The 18,731-nt window shown below is 38.9% G+C and overlaps 1 protein-coding gene across 3 annotated transcripts in view; it reads right to left on the reverse strand.

Moving 5' to 3' along the window:
- Window positions 1–18,731, reverse strand: part of Ano3 (anoctamin 3) — a 263,776-nt gene that overhangs the window by 191,364 nt on the left and 53,681 nt on the right. For 2 of the 3 annotated variants that reach the window (XM_040745992.1, XM_040745994.1), the window contains exon 2: window positions 2,236–2,430. In XM_040745992.1, coding sequence (XP_040601926.1) covers window positions 2,236–2,430 — 195 coding nt within the window. Of the gene's footprint in view, window positions 1–2,235; window positions 2,431–11,117; window positions 11,240–18,731 lie in introns of those variants that run through there. The other variant, XM_040745993.1, reaches the window with a different exon arrangement.

Below are 18,731 nucleotides of genomic sequence, written 5' to 3' on the forward strand. Positions count from 1 at the left end.
ATGGTATGTACTCAGTCATACAAGGACTTTAGACATATTGCAAAGGAGTATTTGCCTACAATCCACACTGTCAGAGAAGCTAGGAAACAAGGAGGGCCCTAAGAGAGACATACATGGACTCCCAGAGAAGGGGAAAGAGACAAGATCTCCTGAGCTGATTGGGAGCATTGTGGGAGGGGACAGGGAGTTAGGAGGAAGAGAAGGGGAAAAGAGGAGGGCAGAGGTGGACATGAGGGAACATGCAGATTGAGTAAGAGGGAGAATATAGGAAAGCAAGGAAAGAGATACCGTAATAGAAAGAGCCATTATATGTTTAAAGAGAAATCTGGCATTAAGGAAATGTTCAGAGATCTACAAGAATGACCCCTACTAGCAATCTAAGAAACAGTGAAGAGGCTACCTTAAATGCATTTCTCTGATATTGAGATTGATGACTACCTTATGTGCCATCCTAGAGCCTTCATCCAATAACTGATAGAAGCAGAAGCAGACACCCACAACTAAACACTGAGCTGAATTCCTGGATTCCAGTTATAGAGAGGGAGGAGTGATGAGCAAAGGGGTCAAGACCAGGCTAGAATTACCCACAGAAACAGCTGACCTGAGCAAGTGGAGCTCATGAACTCCAGACTGATAGGTGGGAAACCAGCACAGGACTCTTCCAGACCTCCTAAACATGGATGTCAGTTTGGAGGTCTGGGCAATCTATGGGACCTCTGGTAGTGGATCAGTATTCATCCCTAGTACATGAATGGACTTTGGGAGCCCATTCCACATAGACTGATACTCTCTCAGCCTAGACACACAAGTGAGAGTCTAGGCCTTGTTCCAAATGATATGACAGAGTTTGAAGATCCCCCATGAAAGGCCTTCACTCCCTGGGGAGCAGAAAGGGCATGGGATACAAGGTCTGTTGGGGGCAGTGGAAGAGGGGAGGGTGAGGGAACTGAGATTGACATGTAAAACAGGCTTGTTTCTAATTTAAATAAAAAGAATATTTTGAAATTAATTTTCTTCAGTTTCTTTACCTGGTATATTACAGGAATTGATTTTCATTTATCTAACTGTCCATCCTTGAATCACTAGAATGAAATCAACTTCAGTCATTTTAAATATGCTTTAAAATAATGTTTTTACTTATTTATTTTACCCTCCTTAACTTCTTCTAGCTCCTCTCCCAGCTCCATGCCCAACCAAATTCATATTCTTTCTCTTAAAACACACACACACACACAGATACACACACACACACACACACACACACACACACACACACACGACTCCCATTTGTGTTTTGGCCAACTATTGATTATGAGGCATGCCCTGGAGTATAGTTTATATACCCAGTGTCAAGCCACAGAAGAAAACCCATTTTTCTGTCTCCCATTAGGCACAAACTGTGAATAACTTATTGGCTAGGGGTGAAATTTTTGGCTGTCTTTTCCTTCTCTGTGCTGAGATTTTTGTCTATGTTGAGTTTATTTTGGCATTGTCTAAGTTGTGTATCTTTTCCATTCTGAGTATGTGTTTCAACAGCAATGATAGGAAGTACTAGATCTTATTCTGTTTTCTAACGAGTCCTTCAATCTATGCCTTTATTTATATTTGTGTAGCATTGTAATTTAAAGATATGTACTAATTGCTGGTATTTGGGGGATGATTTTTCTTTCTGGTTGTTTGAGGCAATATGCATAATTTTCTTTCTCTTTTAATTATGTTGGAGAATTGATGATTTACTAGATAAATACTTGCTATTTTTCAGTATTGCTGTTCAGTTGTTAATTTTCTAGCAAGATTTAATCTGTCCTGAGATTTTATACTTGTATTCATATTTCTTATTTTTTGTGTAATATCTCTTTGAGTGTCTTCAGGTGGTGCTTTTTATAAGGAAATAAAATTCCTTATTGCTAATATATTACTGAATAGTCTATAAATTATTGTCAGGAATGTTCTGACAACAGGGTTATAAAATAGGTGCCATATGAGCTGGCTTTGTATTCCCCATAATACACCCAATATGAAGCTCAGAATCCCATGAGATAGGCAACCTGTCAAACAAGACAGAAATGAACACACATAATAGCCAACAGGCCTTTCCTATGACCCATATACTGTACTGGCCTATTTTTGCCAGACTCATCCCTAAAAAGTTAAATAAACATTAGCAAAATGTAGCAGAGCAAGAAGGAAGCAATTCTTAAAACTTTACAGATGACAGTATGAACTGTTACTCACCATGCTCAGATTTCTCAGCAGAAAGAAATGTTACAGAATTTGGAGCCTGAGATTCACTCTCAGTTGACTGGAACAGTGAAGCAGATTGGCTCAAGCTTTTTGAATGAGCATAGCTGTGGGCCAGGCAAGGCAGGGATCTCCTAGATGGTTTCAATGAAGCTTCTGTTGTTATCTCACTTTTGCTTATGTTCATACCTATAAATACAAAATGACTATTAGTAAAGAAATTTATTTATCAGAGACCAATAAATAAGTTTTACAATGGTTGTCCCTGGAATATACTCTTTAAATATAAAAAAAGTCTAGATTTGAGAAATTAGTTGGCTTTTTTTCTTTCTAGTAAAGGGAAGAGTCATATACATATGTCAATAAATAGGCTCTCATCTAATTGAGCTTTCACAATTTTAAGGGTTTTGAAAGAAAAGAAACTGAACAAATATTACTGCAATTATATTGGTAATTATTAGGCTTGTCAATGTGTAAATCTAGCAGTATAGGCTTGCTAGCAGAAAAATAAACAAAAACCAAATGTTATTTAAAATACTTCATATTCCCTTTAAAAACATGCATTAATTAAACAGGCATCTAGAAGATAGAAAAATATAGCATAATATAGTACAAAAAATTGACCAGTGAGTAAGAGTTAATGAGAGAGCATTACTGTACCACTACAATAGTCTCTTCCTTTATGGAGACACCCTGATCAATTAGCAATTAAAATAACGAACTCTTCTTTTTAAAATTTTCATTTACAAAATGAATAAGGATGTTTAACATTTAAATAAAATTTATTTTAAAATTCTGTATACACTATATTTGATCATACCCCTTTAACTCCTCCAAGATCCTGTCCATCTTCATACCTACCCAAATGCATTCTCTCTCTTTTATCCTTTCTTTCCTTTCTTTCTTTCTTTCTTTCTTTCTTTCTTTCTTTCTTTCTTTCTTTCTTTCTTTCTTTCTTAGTTTCTTTCTCCCTTCCTTCCTTCCTTTCTTACTCTCTTTTTCTCTCTCCATCTTTCCCCCATCTCTCCCTTTCTCTCAAGAGAAAGCAAAATGTATAGGCCTACAAGTAGAGATTTCATGTGACTATGCATTTGAAAATTTAATGTAAATAAAACATAAAAAGAAATACATATGGGGAAGAATTGTGAATTGATTGAAAGAACTTACATCTAATCTCTTAGCTTTCTAGGACTAATTACAACAAAGAAAACTTGAGAAACACTCTAAGTTCCCATTAAAATTCCCACATGCTCGTTCCAAATGAGCGAGAATACATACATTTCTTCAAATAATTTTGAATTCTCTGAATTGTTTGTCTTATAGACTATTTTGGTTAAGAACCTCCAATTCAGAACAGTAAACATTTAACTACTTTCTTTAGGGCTTTTTTTTCAGAGCTGTTTATTAGAAATAACAAATAATAAGCAAACAAACAAATATTCTTTGAGGAAAACTAAGGGGGATGCACAGATGGAAATTTGGGATAGCTGAGAGAAGGAATGCTAGATGAATAAAGCCCTTGTGGTATGATTGAGCATCATTTGTGTATATATCCAAGAGTGTTATATCTGGGTCTTGAAGTAGATTGATTCCCAGTTCCTTGAGAAACCACCATATTGATTTCCATTGAGTCTGTACAAGTTTTCATACTAACCAGCAATGGAGCATAGTTCTTGTTGCTTCACATCCTCTCCAACATGAACTGTCACTTGTGTTCTTGATCTTAGCAATTCTGACAGGTATAAGATGGAATCTCAAAGTAGTACTGATTTGCATTTCTCTGTGGCTAAAGATGTTGAACATTTCTTCAAGTGTTTCTCGGCCATTTAAGAGTCTTCTTTTGAGAATTCTCTGTACCTCATTTTTAACTGGATTATTTGGGTTTCTGTTTTATCTTCTTGACTTATTTATATATAATAAATCAGATGTGTGGATGATAAAGATCTTTTCTCATTCTGTAGGCTGCCATGTTGTTCTATTGACAGTGTCCTAATGTCCTTTTCCTTAAGAAAGGTTTTCAGTTTCATGAAGTTCCATTTTTTAAATTGTTGATGTTAGTGTCTGCACTATTGATGCTCTATTCAGAAAATTTTCTCCTGTGCCAATGTATTCAAGGCTATCCACCACTTTCTCTTCTATCGGGTTAGTGTATCTAAATTTATGTTGAGGCCTTTGATCAGATTTTGTGCAGGGTGATAGATATGAATCTATTTGCATTCTTCTACATACAGAAATTCAATTATATCTATACCATTTGTTTAAGATGCTTTCTTCGTTTCACTATAAGGAAATTTTCCTATGATCTTCCAAATGGACCCCTATCACTGAGAAAGACTTATTCTCTTAGGCATCAATGGTTATGGAATTTCCTAGGAATCTATAACCTTAGTAGGTTGTAGTTACTCAAGTAATAGGATATTTTTCTCTGAGAATCTGAGCAAACCATTTACTTTTGTATTTGTAAAACACAAATAATAATACCTAACTCATACAATTATAAGAGGGAAAATGAGGAACTAAATAAGACATGTTAAAAAATGTGTGGCCCATAGCATATCTCTGCATTGATATTTTCCTACCTGAGCCAAAAATACTTTGCATTAACATAGTACATTCCTTGCAGATTAATGACTTAGAAGTTTCTGAAACTTTTACACCAAAAATGGCAAACAATTTATTTTCCTAATATATCTATATCTTTTTATCACAGACAAACATAACAAAGGAAATAACAGTGAGATTCTTACCTCCTGTGATAAAGAAGTTAGCATGTATTATATAGATGTGGGGTTTTATATACAATGATTTATTGTTCTTGCTTGACATATAATTGATGTTAAAGAACTTTGCACTTACAACATTGCCATGTTTTCTAGTGATAAAAATTGTTTATTGGAGGACATAATTCTACATGGGAAACTGATACATGAAAGTATTAATTTCTAAAGGAAGCTATTATAGCAGAAATATGTTTTTTTTTTGTTCCTCTGGAAAATTCTTTTTGTTGGTTCTTTTATTACTTTAATTTTAATTAGCTTGCTTCACATGTCAATCCCAGTTCCCTCTCCCTCCCCTCCTCCTGCACCCTCCCCACCATCCACCAGAGCCTCACACCTTATGCCCACTCCCTTCCACATAGGGGATATCCAGAGTCTGTCATTTCACTCAAGGCAGGATCCAGGCACTTCTCTAAGAGTCCAGGCTGAGAAAGCATCCCTCTTTGTGTTATGGATGCACGAAGTCCGTTTGTATGCCAGGGATAAACACTGATCTACTGCCCAGGGCCCCATAAGTTTCAGAGGCCTCCTCAATGACTCTCACACTCAGGGGGTCTGGATCAGTCATATGCTGGCATCCTAGCTGTTGGTCTGGGGTCCAAGAGCTCCTGCTTGTTCAGATCAGCTGTCTCTGCTGGTTTTGCCAGCCCATTCTTTGCCAATTTGCTCATTGCTCCTCTCTGTCTGTCACTGGGTTCCATGGGTTCAGTTCAGTGTTTAGCTGTGGGTGTTCACCTCTGCTTCCATCAGTCACTGGATGCAGGTTCTAGGATGGCTATGGACATCAAGTTCATTATCAGGAATGGGCATTTAAGGTGGTCTCTCCACTATTGCTTAGCTTGCCAGTTGGTGTCATCCCTTTAGATCACTAGAGGTCTCACTGGTGCCAGATCTGTCTTCTAACCTATGACTCCAGCTTCCCCCTATTCTAGCCCCCACTCAACTGGGCCAGAAAATTGTTTTAAGCCATGAACAAAAATGTAAAAGTCTTAGAAGGTTGAGAGTATAGCATACTACACAGTGTTTAGTTAGTATTGTAAGGTCCTAAGCCAATCCTCAAAACAGAGACACAAATGCACACATTTGCATATATATGCACACAAGTATATACATATGCACATGCTCACATATGCATTTAAAAATCATCCAGGACCCACACTACAATTTCCAGACATGGGAGGTCCAACATCACACATCACCAGGAATGGGGAGTCATCCCGGCCAGGACTGTTGCTGAGGGTCATATCTGGGTCATGACCCTATAGCTGCTGGGGTGATATCCATGACTCCTATCACCACCAAGGACTCTGTGCATGACAAGTTTCTAGTCAGGCACCTGGGTCCATGCTAGTTTCTGATAACCATGCTGCTACCAGGGCCAAATTGATCTGGGTGCCCTGTGTTGCCACTGGGGGTTTTGGTGACTTCTTGAGCCCCAGCTGCTGGAGAAGGCCAAGTCTGGGTCTGTAATCCTGCTGAGGTCTGTGATGATGTGCATGGCTGGTGCTAGCACAGGGGACTATAGGAACCACATGTGTGGAAATCTGAGGGCTGATCAGAGCCAGCCCTGCCCTTCTCTTGCCCTGAGATAGTAGGCCCTGCTCTTTGATGGATACTGTTACAAGAGAACTGTTCTCCCTAGTCCCTGCACTCTCATTTCTGAATGATAGCTCCACCCTTCACCATCTTTGTGTAACCCACCACGACAGCACACTAGAGTTGAACCTATTGTCAGGGACACAGGTGAGCCTACTCTGAGGGTGTCAGGACAGTAGAGTTGACCCCACCCACTATCTGTCATATGGTGGCATGGGTGAGAGAAGGATGCCTTCCACCATCTGGCCCTTCCTACCTGCAATAGGGAAGAGAGCCAGCCTGAGGTCAGGAAAATTGAGGGCTGGACCAGCTCCTCACCAGCTGCAGCACACAGGAGATCAGGCCCTGCACCTGCACACACCTGTACAATACTCTAGGGTTGACCTTGAGGGCATGAGAGTAGGAAAGCTGACCCCCCTCAACACATATATCCCATGCAGCACTAGGGAGAGAGAGACCTGCAACTCACCTGGGAAAACATTAAAGCTAGTCCTGGTTGTGGGAGTGGTCTAGGGACCTGAGAACTCAGGAACTGGCCCCCTCCATTACTGCAGGGTTCATTGGGCAAGCTAGCCAAGGTAGTGCTGGAGAACTCACCTCGGTAGTGATGATGAGGGAAAGTTGGAATATTGACCAACCCAGCTACCACCTAGGCCAAGAACCAGGGCTATGAGTTAACCCAGCCCAACATCTACCACATCCATAAACTGCTGGAGCATGTGAAAAGGATGAATCTATAGAACCAAAACTGCAGGATCTCTACAACACAGGGCAACAACCAGATATTTAAGAGGAGCGTTAGACAGAATCCATTATTGACAGTGTAGGAGAAGCCAGAGATCTTGAACCAGACCAACGAACACCCACAAGTAAAGATGAATGGACTAAGGGTAAACTGTGTGACTAAGCTGACCACATTACAGCTTCCAAGTGAAAGTCTTCTCCCTTTTCTTTTTCTATCTATTCTGGAAGGCTGTAGAAACTTTAGGAGCTGGAATCTTGATGGAGAACATAGGTCACAGATGAAGGGCACTGAGGTTATGTCTCCCAGCCTACAAAGATCCAAGACTAGAATTCCACTTGTGTATCCCTAGCCCCACAAAGCCAGCGACATCACGCCATCCACTATAGGATTGTATCCTCTCAAATACAACAAAATACATGTTTCTTCCATTAAGACACTTCTTGTCAAGCATTTCATCACACTAAAAAAGTAACCAGTGCAGAGGATCACTCGTTAAAATCACTTATCATTAAAGACAATGATGTGCTTTTATCTAGAAAAAATAACATTAGCCACAAACACACTTATACATGAGTTTGTTATAAATCATATATAGATAATGAAGGTTTGATAGGCCCTGCTATTGTGTGATGTTCACTTTTAGGTATCCTACCCTATCTCATCACATTCTACCCTATTCCCTCCTCTTTTTCTTCCCCCCATCCTGCCCAACACATATTCAATGGTTAAAGGTAGTTATTTTAGTTGGCAGCTCTTAAAAATGGTAATGAATTTTAATGATATATGTGGTGATATATTATTTTTATTACTTTAATTTTAAATAGATTGCTTCACATGTCAATCCCAGTTCCCTCTCCCTCCCCTCCTCTTGCACCCCACCCCACCATCCACCAGAGCCTCACACCCTATCCCCACTTCCTTCCAAATAGGGGATATCAAGAGTCTGTAATTTCTCTCAGGGTAGGCTCCAGGCACTCCCCTAAGAGCCCAGGCTGAGAGAGCATCCCTCTTTGTGTTATGGACACACGAAGTCGATTTCTATGCCAGGGATAAATACTGATCTACTGTCCAGGGCCCCATAGGTTTCCCAGGCCTTCTCACTGACTCTCACACTCAGGGGGTCTGGATCAGTCCCATGCTGGCCTCCTAGCTGTTGGTCTGGGGTCCAAGAGCTCCTGCTTGTTCAGATCAGCTGTCTCTACTGGTTTCACCAGCCCATTCTTTGCCCATTTGCTCATTGCTCCTCTCTCTCTGTCACTGGGTTCCATGGGTTCAGTTCAGTGTTTAGCTGTGGGTGTTTGCCTCTGCTTCCATAAGTCACTAGATGAAAGTTCTAAGATGGCATAAAAGGTAGATGTCAAGTTCATTATCAGGAATGGGCATTTAAGGTAGTATCTCCACTATTGCTTAGCTTGCCAGTTGGCGTCATCCTTTTAGATCGTTAGAGGTCTCTTTGGTTCCAGATCTCTCTTCAAACCTATGACTCCCTCTATTACGGTATTTCTCATCCTGTTCTGCCCCTATTCTATCCCCCACTCAACCTTCCTGTTCCCCTATGACCGACTCTCTTCTCCTCTTCTATCCCTCTCTTCTTCCCAGCTCCAACTCGCCCCCCACCCCCTGCCATGTTCCCAATATATTCAAGATATCTTGCCTTATTCCTCTTCTCTGGGGTACCATGCACATCTCTCTTAGGTCCTTTCCTGTTTCCCAGACTCTCTGTCAGTGGAATTGCAGACTGACACTCTCCTGATCTATGTCTAAAATCCATATATGAGTGAGTACATATCATGTTTGTCTTTTTGTGACTGGGTTACCGCACTCAGGATGGTTTCTTCTGTGCCATCCATTTGCCTGGGAATTTCAAGATTCCAATGTTTTTTTCTGCTGAGTAGTACTCCATTGTGTTAATGTACCACATTTTCTCTATCCACTCTAGGCGGCTAAGATTGTTGAGCACTTTCTCACGTGTCTCTCAGCCATTTTAGACTCCAATATTAAGAATTCTCTAGCATCTAGGTTGCTTCCAGGTTCTGGTTATTAAAAATAATGCTGCTATGAACATAGTGGAACAAATGTCCTTGTATGAATTTGTATCTTTTGGATATATACCTAAGAGTGGAATTGCCGGGTCTTGTGGTAGATTGATTCCCATTTTCCTGAGGGATCTCTATACTGATTTCTAAAGTGAGTGTAGGAGTTGGCACTCCAACCAGCAGTGGAGGAGTTTTCCCCTCTCTCCACATACTCTCGAGAATAAATTGTCATCAGTGTTTTTGACTTTAGGTGTTCTGACAGGAGTAGGATGGTATCTCAGAGTTGTTTTGATTTGCATTTTCCTGATGGCTAAGGATGTTGAGCACTTTCTCAAGTGTCTCTCAGCCATTTTAGACTCCACTATTAAGAATTCTCTATTTATTTCTGTATCCCACTTTTTAATTGCATCCTTTGGTGTTTTGAAGACTTGCTTCTTGAGTTCTTTGTAAATTTTGGAGATTAGCCCTCTGTCATATATGGGGTTAGTGAATATCTTTTCCCATTCTGTGGCCTGCCTTTTTGTCTTGTTGACTGTGTCCTTTGCCTTACAGAAGCTTCATAGTTTCAGGAGGTCCCATTTGTTAATTGTCTATCTCAGTGTCTGTGCTACTGGTGTTATGTTCAGGAAGTGGTCTCCTGTACCAATTCTTTGAATAGTATCTCACACTTTCTGTTCTAAGAGTTTTAGTTTGGGTGGATTTATGTTGAAGTCTTTGAACCATGTTGACTTAAGTTTTGTGCATGTCAATAGGCATGGATCTATCTGCAGTCTTCTGCACGCCAATATCCAGTTATGACAGCACTATTTGTTTTTTCCATTGTATAATTTTAGCTTCTTTGTCAAAAATCAAGTGTTCATAGGTGTGTGGCTTAAAATCAGGGTTTTCAATTCGATTCTATTGTCTCCCTGCCTGTTTTTTGTGCGAATACCAAGCTGTTTTCAAGACTGTAGCTCTGTAATAATGCTTGAAGTCAGGGATGTTTATGCCACCTGAAGTTCCTTAGTTGTATAGAGTTGTTTTGGCTATCCTGGGTCTCTTGTTTTTCCATATAAAGTTGATTATTGTTCTTTCAAGATCTGTGAAGAATTGTGCTGGAATTTTGATAGGGATTGCATTGGTGATATATTATTAATGATTTAGTAAAGATTGCCTGAAGTACAAGAAAGCAAAACCAACAAAACTAGTTAGCTGTAGAAGCGAGGCAGAGTTGGCACACACCTTTACCTCCAAGACTCAGGCGACAGGCAGATGGATCTCTCTGAGTTCAAGACCACCCTGGCATATGCAAGAGCGAATAATAACAGACCTCACACTTTTGATCCCAGCACTTGGGATCACACACACCTTTAATTCCAGCACTAGGAAGTTGGAGACAGGAATGATATGGCTGGGTGGGGAAAGGAATGCAAGGAGGAGGAGACAGGAATTCAGAGATTTTGCCTCTGAGAATTTGTGGAGTCAAGATTGCCATTTCAGCTTGTTGGAGGTAAAATCTACTGGCTTGACAGATTTACTTCTCTAATCTTCAGCTTGAAACTTGAACTGCTGTAATTTTCTGGGTCTCTATTTTTAGTGTTGTAGATATGCCCCCAAGTATAAATGTAAAACAGAAACTATGTGGTAAGCTTACAAATTCAAGATCCCAGCATTCAAAGTTAAAGATTTATTTAAAGCAAGCTAATGTCAAATCTAAACTGACAGTTTATTATTGGTTCTTACCGAGTTTCATTTCACAAGTGTGTTTTATCAAGCTTTAGCAGCATTTCATGGCCATATATACAGGTATTTCAAGTTTTCAGAGTGTAGACCCATTTTCATTTTCACTATCATAACTCAGCTCAGTTTCTTTTTGTCTTCCATTCTGGTTCTTTCTTAGAGTTCCTGCTTGCTTAGAGTTCTTTCATGCTTAGAGTTCCTAGAAATGAAGCCCCTTTGATGTAGTAAAGTGTTTCTTTTCTGTGTAATGAAAAAACAAGGTTTTTAAACAAAATGTATATGTTTATTTATAACGATACTCGAGGCTATATAGGGAAAAACAATATATTTATTTATCAGGGAGAGAGAGAGTCGCACATACCAGGAGTTAGAAGCGTGGCTGGCTTCCAGGAGAAAAGAGGGAGGCCCCTTTTCCTTTCACTACCTTTTATCTCTACCTTGACCCCGCCCTGTTGGGCGGGTAGCTTTGTGGGGTTCACTCCTACAATTTCCCTTTTAGTCTAAATAGAAGATTTAAATTTGATACAAACTTAAACATATACAACATATATACATAGAGGGTGATAATTAAGTTATAATCTACTTATCCTAAACTAAACATATCCATTCCACCTAAATTCTAAACTTATCTGAAAGGGATGCCTAAGTCTGAACACCTCCTTCCAGTTTTAACCCTAAATAATTGTAAATTACACTAATAGGGGTAAACTATCTTTTTATGTCAATAGTAGGGAGAGGGGATGTGGAATTCTCAAAGTTACTTCCTGCTGAAGTGGGACGATGACAATTATGGGGACCTGTGGGGAAAAAAGCTTCTCTTAACATTTATTATTTCAAAGCTTCTGTTCATTGGAACACATTTGTATTGACAGCCTATATGTAAATTAAGACTAAAATAGTTGAAGGATTCCCAAAGAAATGGTTGAGGGACAGTCTCCTATGTTCAAAGAAAGTAGCAGTTCGTGATGTAAGTGAATAAGGGGTGAAAATATGAAAATTAGTGAATGTTTTAGGATTTCTGTTGCAGCAAAGAACAATCATAACCAAAAAGCAAGTTGAAGAAGAAAGGGTTTATTTACCTTAGCACTGAAAGAAGTCAAGACAGAAGCTCAAACAGGGAAGGATTCTGGAGGCAGGAGCTAATGCAGAGGCCATGGAGGAGTTCCGCTTACTAGCGTGGCTCCCATGGCTTGTCAGCCCACCTTCTTATAGAATCCAGTACAATCAGCTCAGGGATAGCACCACCCACCATGGGCTGCTCCCTACCGCCATTGATCACTAATTGAGAAAATGCCTTACAGCTGAATCTCATGGAGACTTTCCTCATCTGAGGCTCCTTCCTCTCTAATGACTCTAGTTTATGTCACACAAACAAGCCAGTACAGTGAATTCTCTATAAATTCAAGTTTGGAAGCAATAGCAACCACTGTCTCCCACTTCATGGGAAATTATAGGAGTTTCACCAACACAGAAATTTATTCTGATTGAGGGGAACGAATGATCATCCTGACATGCCTGGTTAGGCTTTTAATATATCAGGGATCACTTAAGAGTAAATAATGTAAATGACATGCTGTTTTTCATATGCCATCTAACTCTTTCTTGTTTGGAAATCATGGGAATACCAATTAGAGACAGTCTGGCTATTACCAGCATCATAAAAAATATTTCCTACAAGTCCCTGAAACCATGAACATTTTCTGCTGATTAATATAACATAGCCTGGCCTCATGCAGAAGGATACAGGTGAATGGGAGAGAGAAAGAATGGCAATTATTTTTAGTTGATTACCATGTAGTAATCATTGAAGGAACGTCAGCATTTAGAATTTCTGATAGCAGATCACCATCTAACCATGTTTGTCTAAAATGTATGACCTGCAATCTGCTCATAGGTTGCAGCTCTAGACAACTTCTGAACTCTTCACCTAAATGGGCAAGATAGCTTGAAGATGTTGCTGCCAAACTGACTCCTGTATGATGTTAGTTAAAAACAGAACATTTTAGAAATAACCACCCAGTGTAAATTTCTCAGTTACAGTAACTGTTCATAATATTTAGTAAAATAAAATTGCTATCATCATTGCGGCCACTGATGGATATGTAAAGCAGTTTTATCTCCTTGTTTCTCAACACTTTGACTCAAGTCATCCTATTAAAATTTTCACGTCTTGTACATATCATTATAAAAACTACATTTGTGTCTATCATACCCCATTCAATATGTTTTTATTTTTTTGTCTATTGTGGTACAAGGGTTTCTGTATTCTATATGAAAGTGGATAATAATGAGAGCACATCTTGGGTTCAGATCAGGATACAATGGTAAAATTTTGTAGTGCTTCTGGCAAGCTAGTGAAGTTACAAAGTTTGTGCTATTGCCAAGAGGAATGTGGCAGCACAGGCTGTTCCAGTCCAAAGACTGCAAGAAAAGCATTTGTGTTCTGCTCAAGTTACTTGAACCCAACAAGGAAACCCATGTTGTACTTTGCTAATGAAGTGGGGATTTCTCAAGAGACTCATGATATCTCACAGGTATAGTATATAAACAGTAGAAATCTGAGCCAATCATGTTTATATACACATGCTCTTGGTAAAACCAAAAATTTAGCTAGAAGTAGTTTTGTTGATGCATAGAATCTTACACTAAACAAACACACTACAGATATTGAAAGCAGTGCTTGTATTGGGGCACAACCTGTTCTATAATTTAGCCTCCGTTGAACATTTGTAGTCACACAACTTCCCACTTCTTGCCACCTGCTGCTGTTGGTTCTTATGTGTGGGCTTTGCCATGCTGCGCCAAAGGTTGGAAATTTATGCATCTGCTTTCGAACACAGTTTGATATTTCATAAGTGAAAACTAATTTCAAGTGCTCATACATGGGGAAACTTTTTCTAATAATGCTGAAAGTAAACATTTCAATTATTTTTTCATCCAGTCTAAAATGTCAAAATCTCATTTGCAGCTACTGTATATTATTTTAAAAATTTGATTTTTAAAGAAGAAGGATATGTAACAAAGAAATAGTATTCATTGTCATTGTTCAACAATTATGTTGTAGTATTAATAGTTATTGTATTACGAAAGTCTTTTTAAATTAGGATTATTTTGTAGAAAGTCATTTTAGCTTTAATATTACTTTAGTCTTCATCTTTTGAATTATATTTCAAACATTATAGTTTGTGCTTTACAGACAGACATTGCATTTTTTCAGTTTTTAGTTATTTTAATGAAAAGTTGATTCTTTTGCTAAGAATTTTCTGGTCTCATTAATATCCACATGCATTTCATGGGATAACTTACTTGGTTCTTTATCTTCTTTTATTTGTGTTTTATTTACAGGAATGAATTTTACTTTTTGGTATAGAGGTGATTTTTGACATTGTTGTGTAAACTTTTCCTGGAGAGAAGTGAATGAATATATACTCTGTCTAGATAGGGCACCAGGGCTAGAAAAATCTAATGATGCCATTCCAATGTAGCTTTCTGAAATGACAAAATTATTTAGTGTGTAATTATAGGAGCATGATGAGGAAATTATATGCAGGAGAATGAATGACCTCAAAGTTGTCACATCACTGAAGGACTATGGAGGACAAAGTTTTTATAGCTATATCAATAGAGTTCCCCCTTCAGTTAACTATTCATAATCTATTACCTTCTGAGAACACATAAAGTTGTGGCAGAATTATGTGCAACTGTGAGGAAAGCCAGGAGGGAGTGTCTAGACTCTCAGGCGAGGGTCTAAGGATCCTCATTGTATCACCCTATGAAGGAAAGTAATTTTGTTTAATTGCAGGATTATTTTGCATGTAATCCCAGATATTATGATAAGATCTTGAGAGCTAGTGAGCTACAAATGTGTCTCAACTAAGTGCTCAAAGAGCTTTGCATGTAACTGTGAGGAACTGAAGTCAGATTTCACCACCCACATAAAAGCCAGGAGCTCCAGTGTGATTCTGTAACCCTAGTAAGGAGGAGGAGATAAATAGAGAAAGGTGGATCCTGGAGGCTTTCGCATCAGCCACTATAACCCAAACTAAAATCTCTGGGGTCAGTGATAGATCTTATCTTTAAAAAATGTAGGAAGTTATAAAGACTCCCAACATTAACCTCTATCCTCCACAGATACTTCTGCAGGTGAGTGCACATGCATACCAAGGCATACACCATACACATGTATACAAATATATAAAATATGTTCTTATATAATTCTTATCTCTAGATTTTTTAAAGATTTTTTTGTTTAAATTAGAAACGAGGTTGCTTTACACATCAATTCCAACTCCCTCTCCCTCCCCTCCTGCAATACTCCCCCACCAACACCCCCAGACTCCCATCCAACTCCCACTCCTTTCCCCAGGGAGGGTAAGGTCCTCCATGGGGGATATCCAGAGTCTGTCATTTCCCTCAGGGCAGGGCCTAGGCCCTCCCCCAAGATTCCAGGCTGAGAGAGCATCCCTCATTGTGGAATTGGCACCCAAAGTTCATTTGTATGCCAGGCATAAATACTGAACTACTACTCCAGGCCCCATGTATTGCCTAGACCTCCTCACTGACACCCACATTCAGGGGGTCTGGATCAGTGCCATGCTGGCCTCCCAGTCATCAGTTACCCCTTGTTCAGATCAGCAGTTTCTGTGCATTAAACTACCCTAGTCTTAACCCCTTTGCTCATCAGTCCTCCCTCTCCCTCTGGGCTTCAGGAGTTTCGTTCAGTGTTTAGCTGTGGATGTCCGCCTCTGCTTCCACCAGGAACTGATTGAAGGTTCTAGGATGACATATAAAGAAGCAATGGAGCTCATTATCAGGGAGGGGAATTTAATGTGGTCTCTCCACTATTGCTTAGTTTGCCAGTTGGTGTCATTTTTGTAGATCTCTGGAAATCTCACTAGTGCCAGATCTCTCCTCAAACCTATAATGACTCCCTCTATTATGGTATCTCTCTATCTCTTGTCTTGCTCTTCTCTATTCTTCCCCTGACTCAATCTTCCTGCTCTCCCATGTCCTTCCCTCCCCTTCTCTTTTATACCTTTCTTTTTCCTGGCTCACAATCTGCTCAGGACATATTGTCTCATTCTCTTTCTCTGGGGTACCATGCATATCTCTCTTAACATTTCTACTTGTTTCCCAGACTCTTTGGCAGTGGGATTGTAGGCCGGAACTCCCCTGATCCATATCTAAAATCCATATATGAGTGAGTACATACCATGCTTGTCTTTTGTGACTGGGTTACCTCACTCAGGATGGTTTCTTCTAGTGGCATCCATTTGCCTGCAAATTTCAAGATTCTGCTTTTTGTTTTTCTGATGAGTACTACTCCATTGTGTAAATGTACCACATTTTCTCTATTCACTCTTCAGTTGAGGGGCATCTACGTTGCTTCCAGGTTCTGGCTATTACAAATAATGCTGCTATGAATACAGTGGAACAGATGTCCTTGTTGTATGAATGTGCATCTCTTGGATATATGCCTAAGAGTGGGGTCTCTGGGTCTTGTGGTAGACTGAGTCCCGCTTTCCTGATTTCTAAGAGGCTGTGCCAGTTGGCACTCCCACCAGCAGTGGAGGAGTGTTCTCCTTTCTCCACAACCTCTCTAGCATAAACTGCCATTTTATTTTAGCCATTCTGACAGGAATAAGATGGCATCTCAGGGTTATTTTGATTTGTATATTGAACACTTTCTTAAGCGTCTATCAGCCATTTAAGATTCCTCTATTGAGAATTCTCTATTTAGTTCTGTATCCCAATTTTTAATTGGATTATTTGATGTTTTGGCAACTTGCTTCTTGAGTTCTTTGTAAATTTTGGCTTTCAGTCTTCTGTCAGATGTGGGGTTAGTGAATGCCTTTTCCCTTTATGTGGGGACTGTCTTGTTGACTGTGTCCTTTGCTTTATAGAAGCTTCTCAGTTTCAGGAGGTCCCATGTAGTAATTGTTGACCTCAGTGTCTGTGCTACTGGTGTCATGTTCCGGAAGCAGTCTCCTATAGTTAGATTTTTAGTTTGTTGATCTTTTGGCAAGCGAATAGAAAATTTAGAAAGAGAATACCTAACACAAAATGGGATAACTGAGTCTTAACAAAGACAAAACAGCAAACAAATACAGGATAATCTTTACTATTCCTGCTAAAACAAGAGTGTCATGTGCTTCAGACCTGATTGGTGTCTTCACAGTGTATATAAATTAGCAAAGACTCCCATTATATAGACATGTCTTCATTCTGGTAATTGTTTCTTTTGCTTTACTGTAGCTTTTTAATTTAATGCAATCCCACTTGTCAATTGTTGGTATGTTTCCTGTGCTACTAGAGTCATATTCAGAAGTCATTGTCTATGTTTAAATTATAAAGTGTTTTTCCTATACAGTTTCAGATCTTACATTAAGGTCTTTGTCTGATTTTGAATTGGGTTTTTGCAATCTGTTACTTTTTATATTTTGTAGTCACTTGATTGTATAGCTAAATCATGTTTTGTTCATCCACTTTGCAGCTGAATGATACTAGGGTTGTGTTCAGCTTTTTCTGATTGTGAATAATGATATAAAATAATTACTGTAAATACAACTGTTTGTTTATTTTTCTTCTGTTATCTAAATTTTTGTTGTAATATCAAGAATGTCATTATCAAGGTCAATGTAAAGGCTTTTTTTCCTCAAAGCTTTTTTTTTCTGGTAGCTTTATAGTTTCCATTTTTTTCTTTCAGAAGACATTTGTTGATAATACAGTGCACATATCAACTTGATCTCAATTATATTTCAATTATAAAAATTTTCCAGGGACTGGAATATTTGCTCAGTGGTAATGGGCACCTGGTGTTCTACAGAAGATGAGGCCTCAATTCTGTGAACTCTCTACTTGATCATCATCAGCAGAAACAGGCTTTTAATTGTGACTTTTCTACATAACTTACTCTTGGTTCGTATGATTAGTTTTATTTCTCAATTGTCTGATTGATAGTCTTTGTAGTTTTATTCATTTTCTCACAGGGTTTCCTATGATTTCTCATAAAATTCTGGGCAGGTGTAGTAAAAGTAGATATCTTTGAGATTTTCCTGATCTTAAATATTATGTTACCTCTATCAGTGTGGAAAAACGTATCGATTTATCTTTGGCTGTGAAATTGGTTTTCCATTTCTGCATGATAGCTGATGCTGTTGGGTAGCTATTTCATCAGATCAAAACACTCCCTCCTGGACAATGGAGGGGTTTATGAGACTAAGGAAGGAAATGAAATTCACAATACTTAGGAAGTAAAGACAGCTTAATAGGGCTTGGGAAGTAAATAAAACTTACAAGATTTGCACAGCTCCTGCTCAAGGTTATGAAAACATTAAATGATTGAAGGGATGAGGGGTTTATCCAGTCAGCACATTTTCCTGTGAGTTGTTGGTACAAGGACATACAGAGACACAAGTTTCATTATTTATCCCCAATGCTGCTAATCCAACTACATTTGAGTCAATAATACCACTGTAAACAATTTCAATTCTATGAAGTAAGCAGAGATAAGGAGTAATATAGCAATCTGCAACTCCACCTGGCTTCAACTATACAAATACTTCTAACCGAACAATGTGTGTGACACCTGTTAGCAACCTTGACCTCCACCTTCAG

The sequence above is a fragment of the Mesocricetus auratus genome, unplaced genomic scaffold, assembly GCF_017639785.1.
Source record: "Mesocricetus auratus isolate SY011 unplaced genomic scaffold, BCM_Maur_2.0 Super-Scaffold_100004, whole genome shotgun sequence".
In the NCBI taxonomy this organism is placed as follows: domain Eukaryota; kingdom Metazoa; phylum Chordata; class Mammalia; order Rodentia; family Cricetidae; genus Mesocricetus; species Mesocricetus auratus.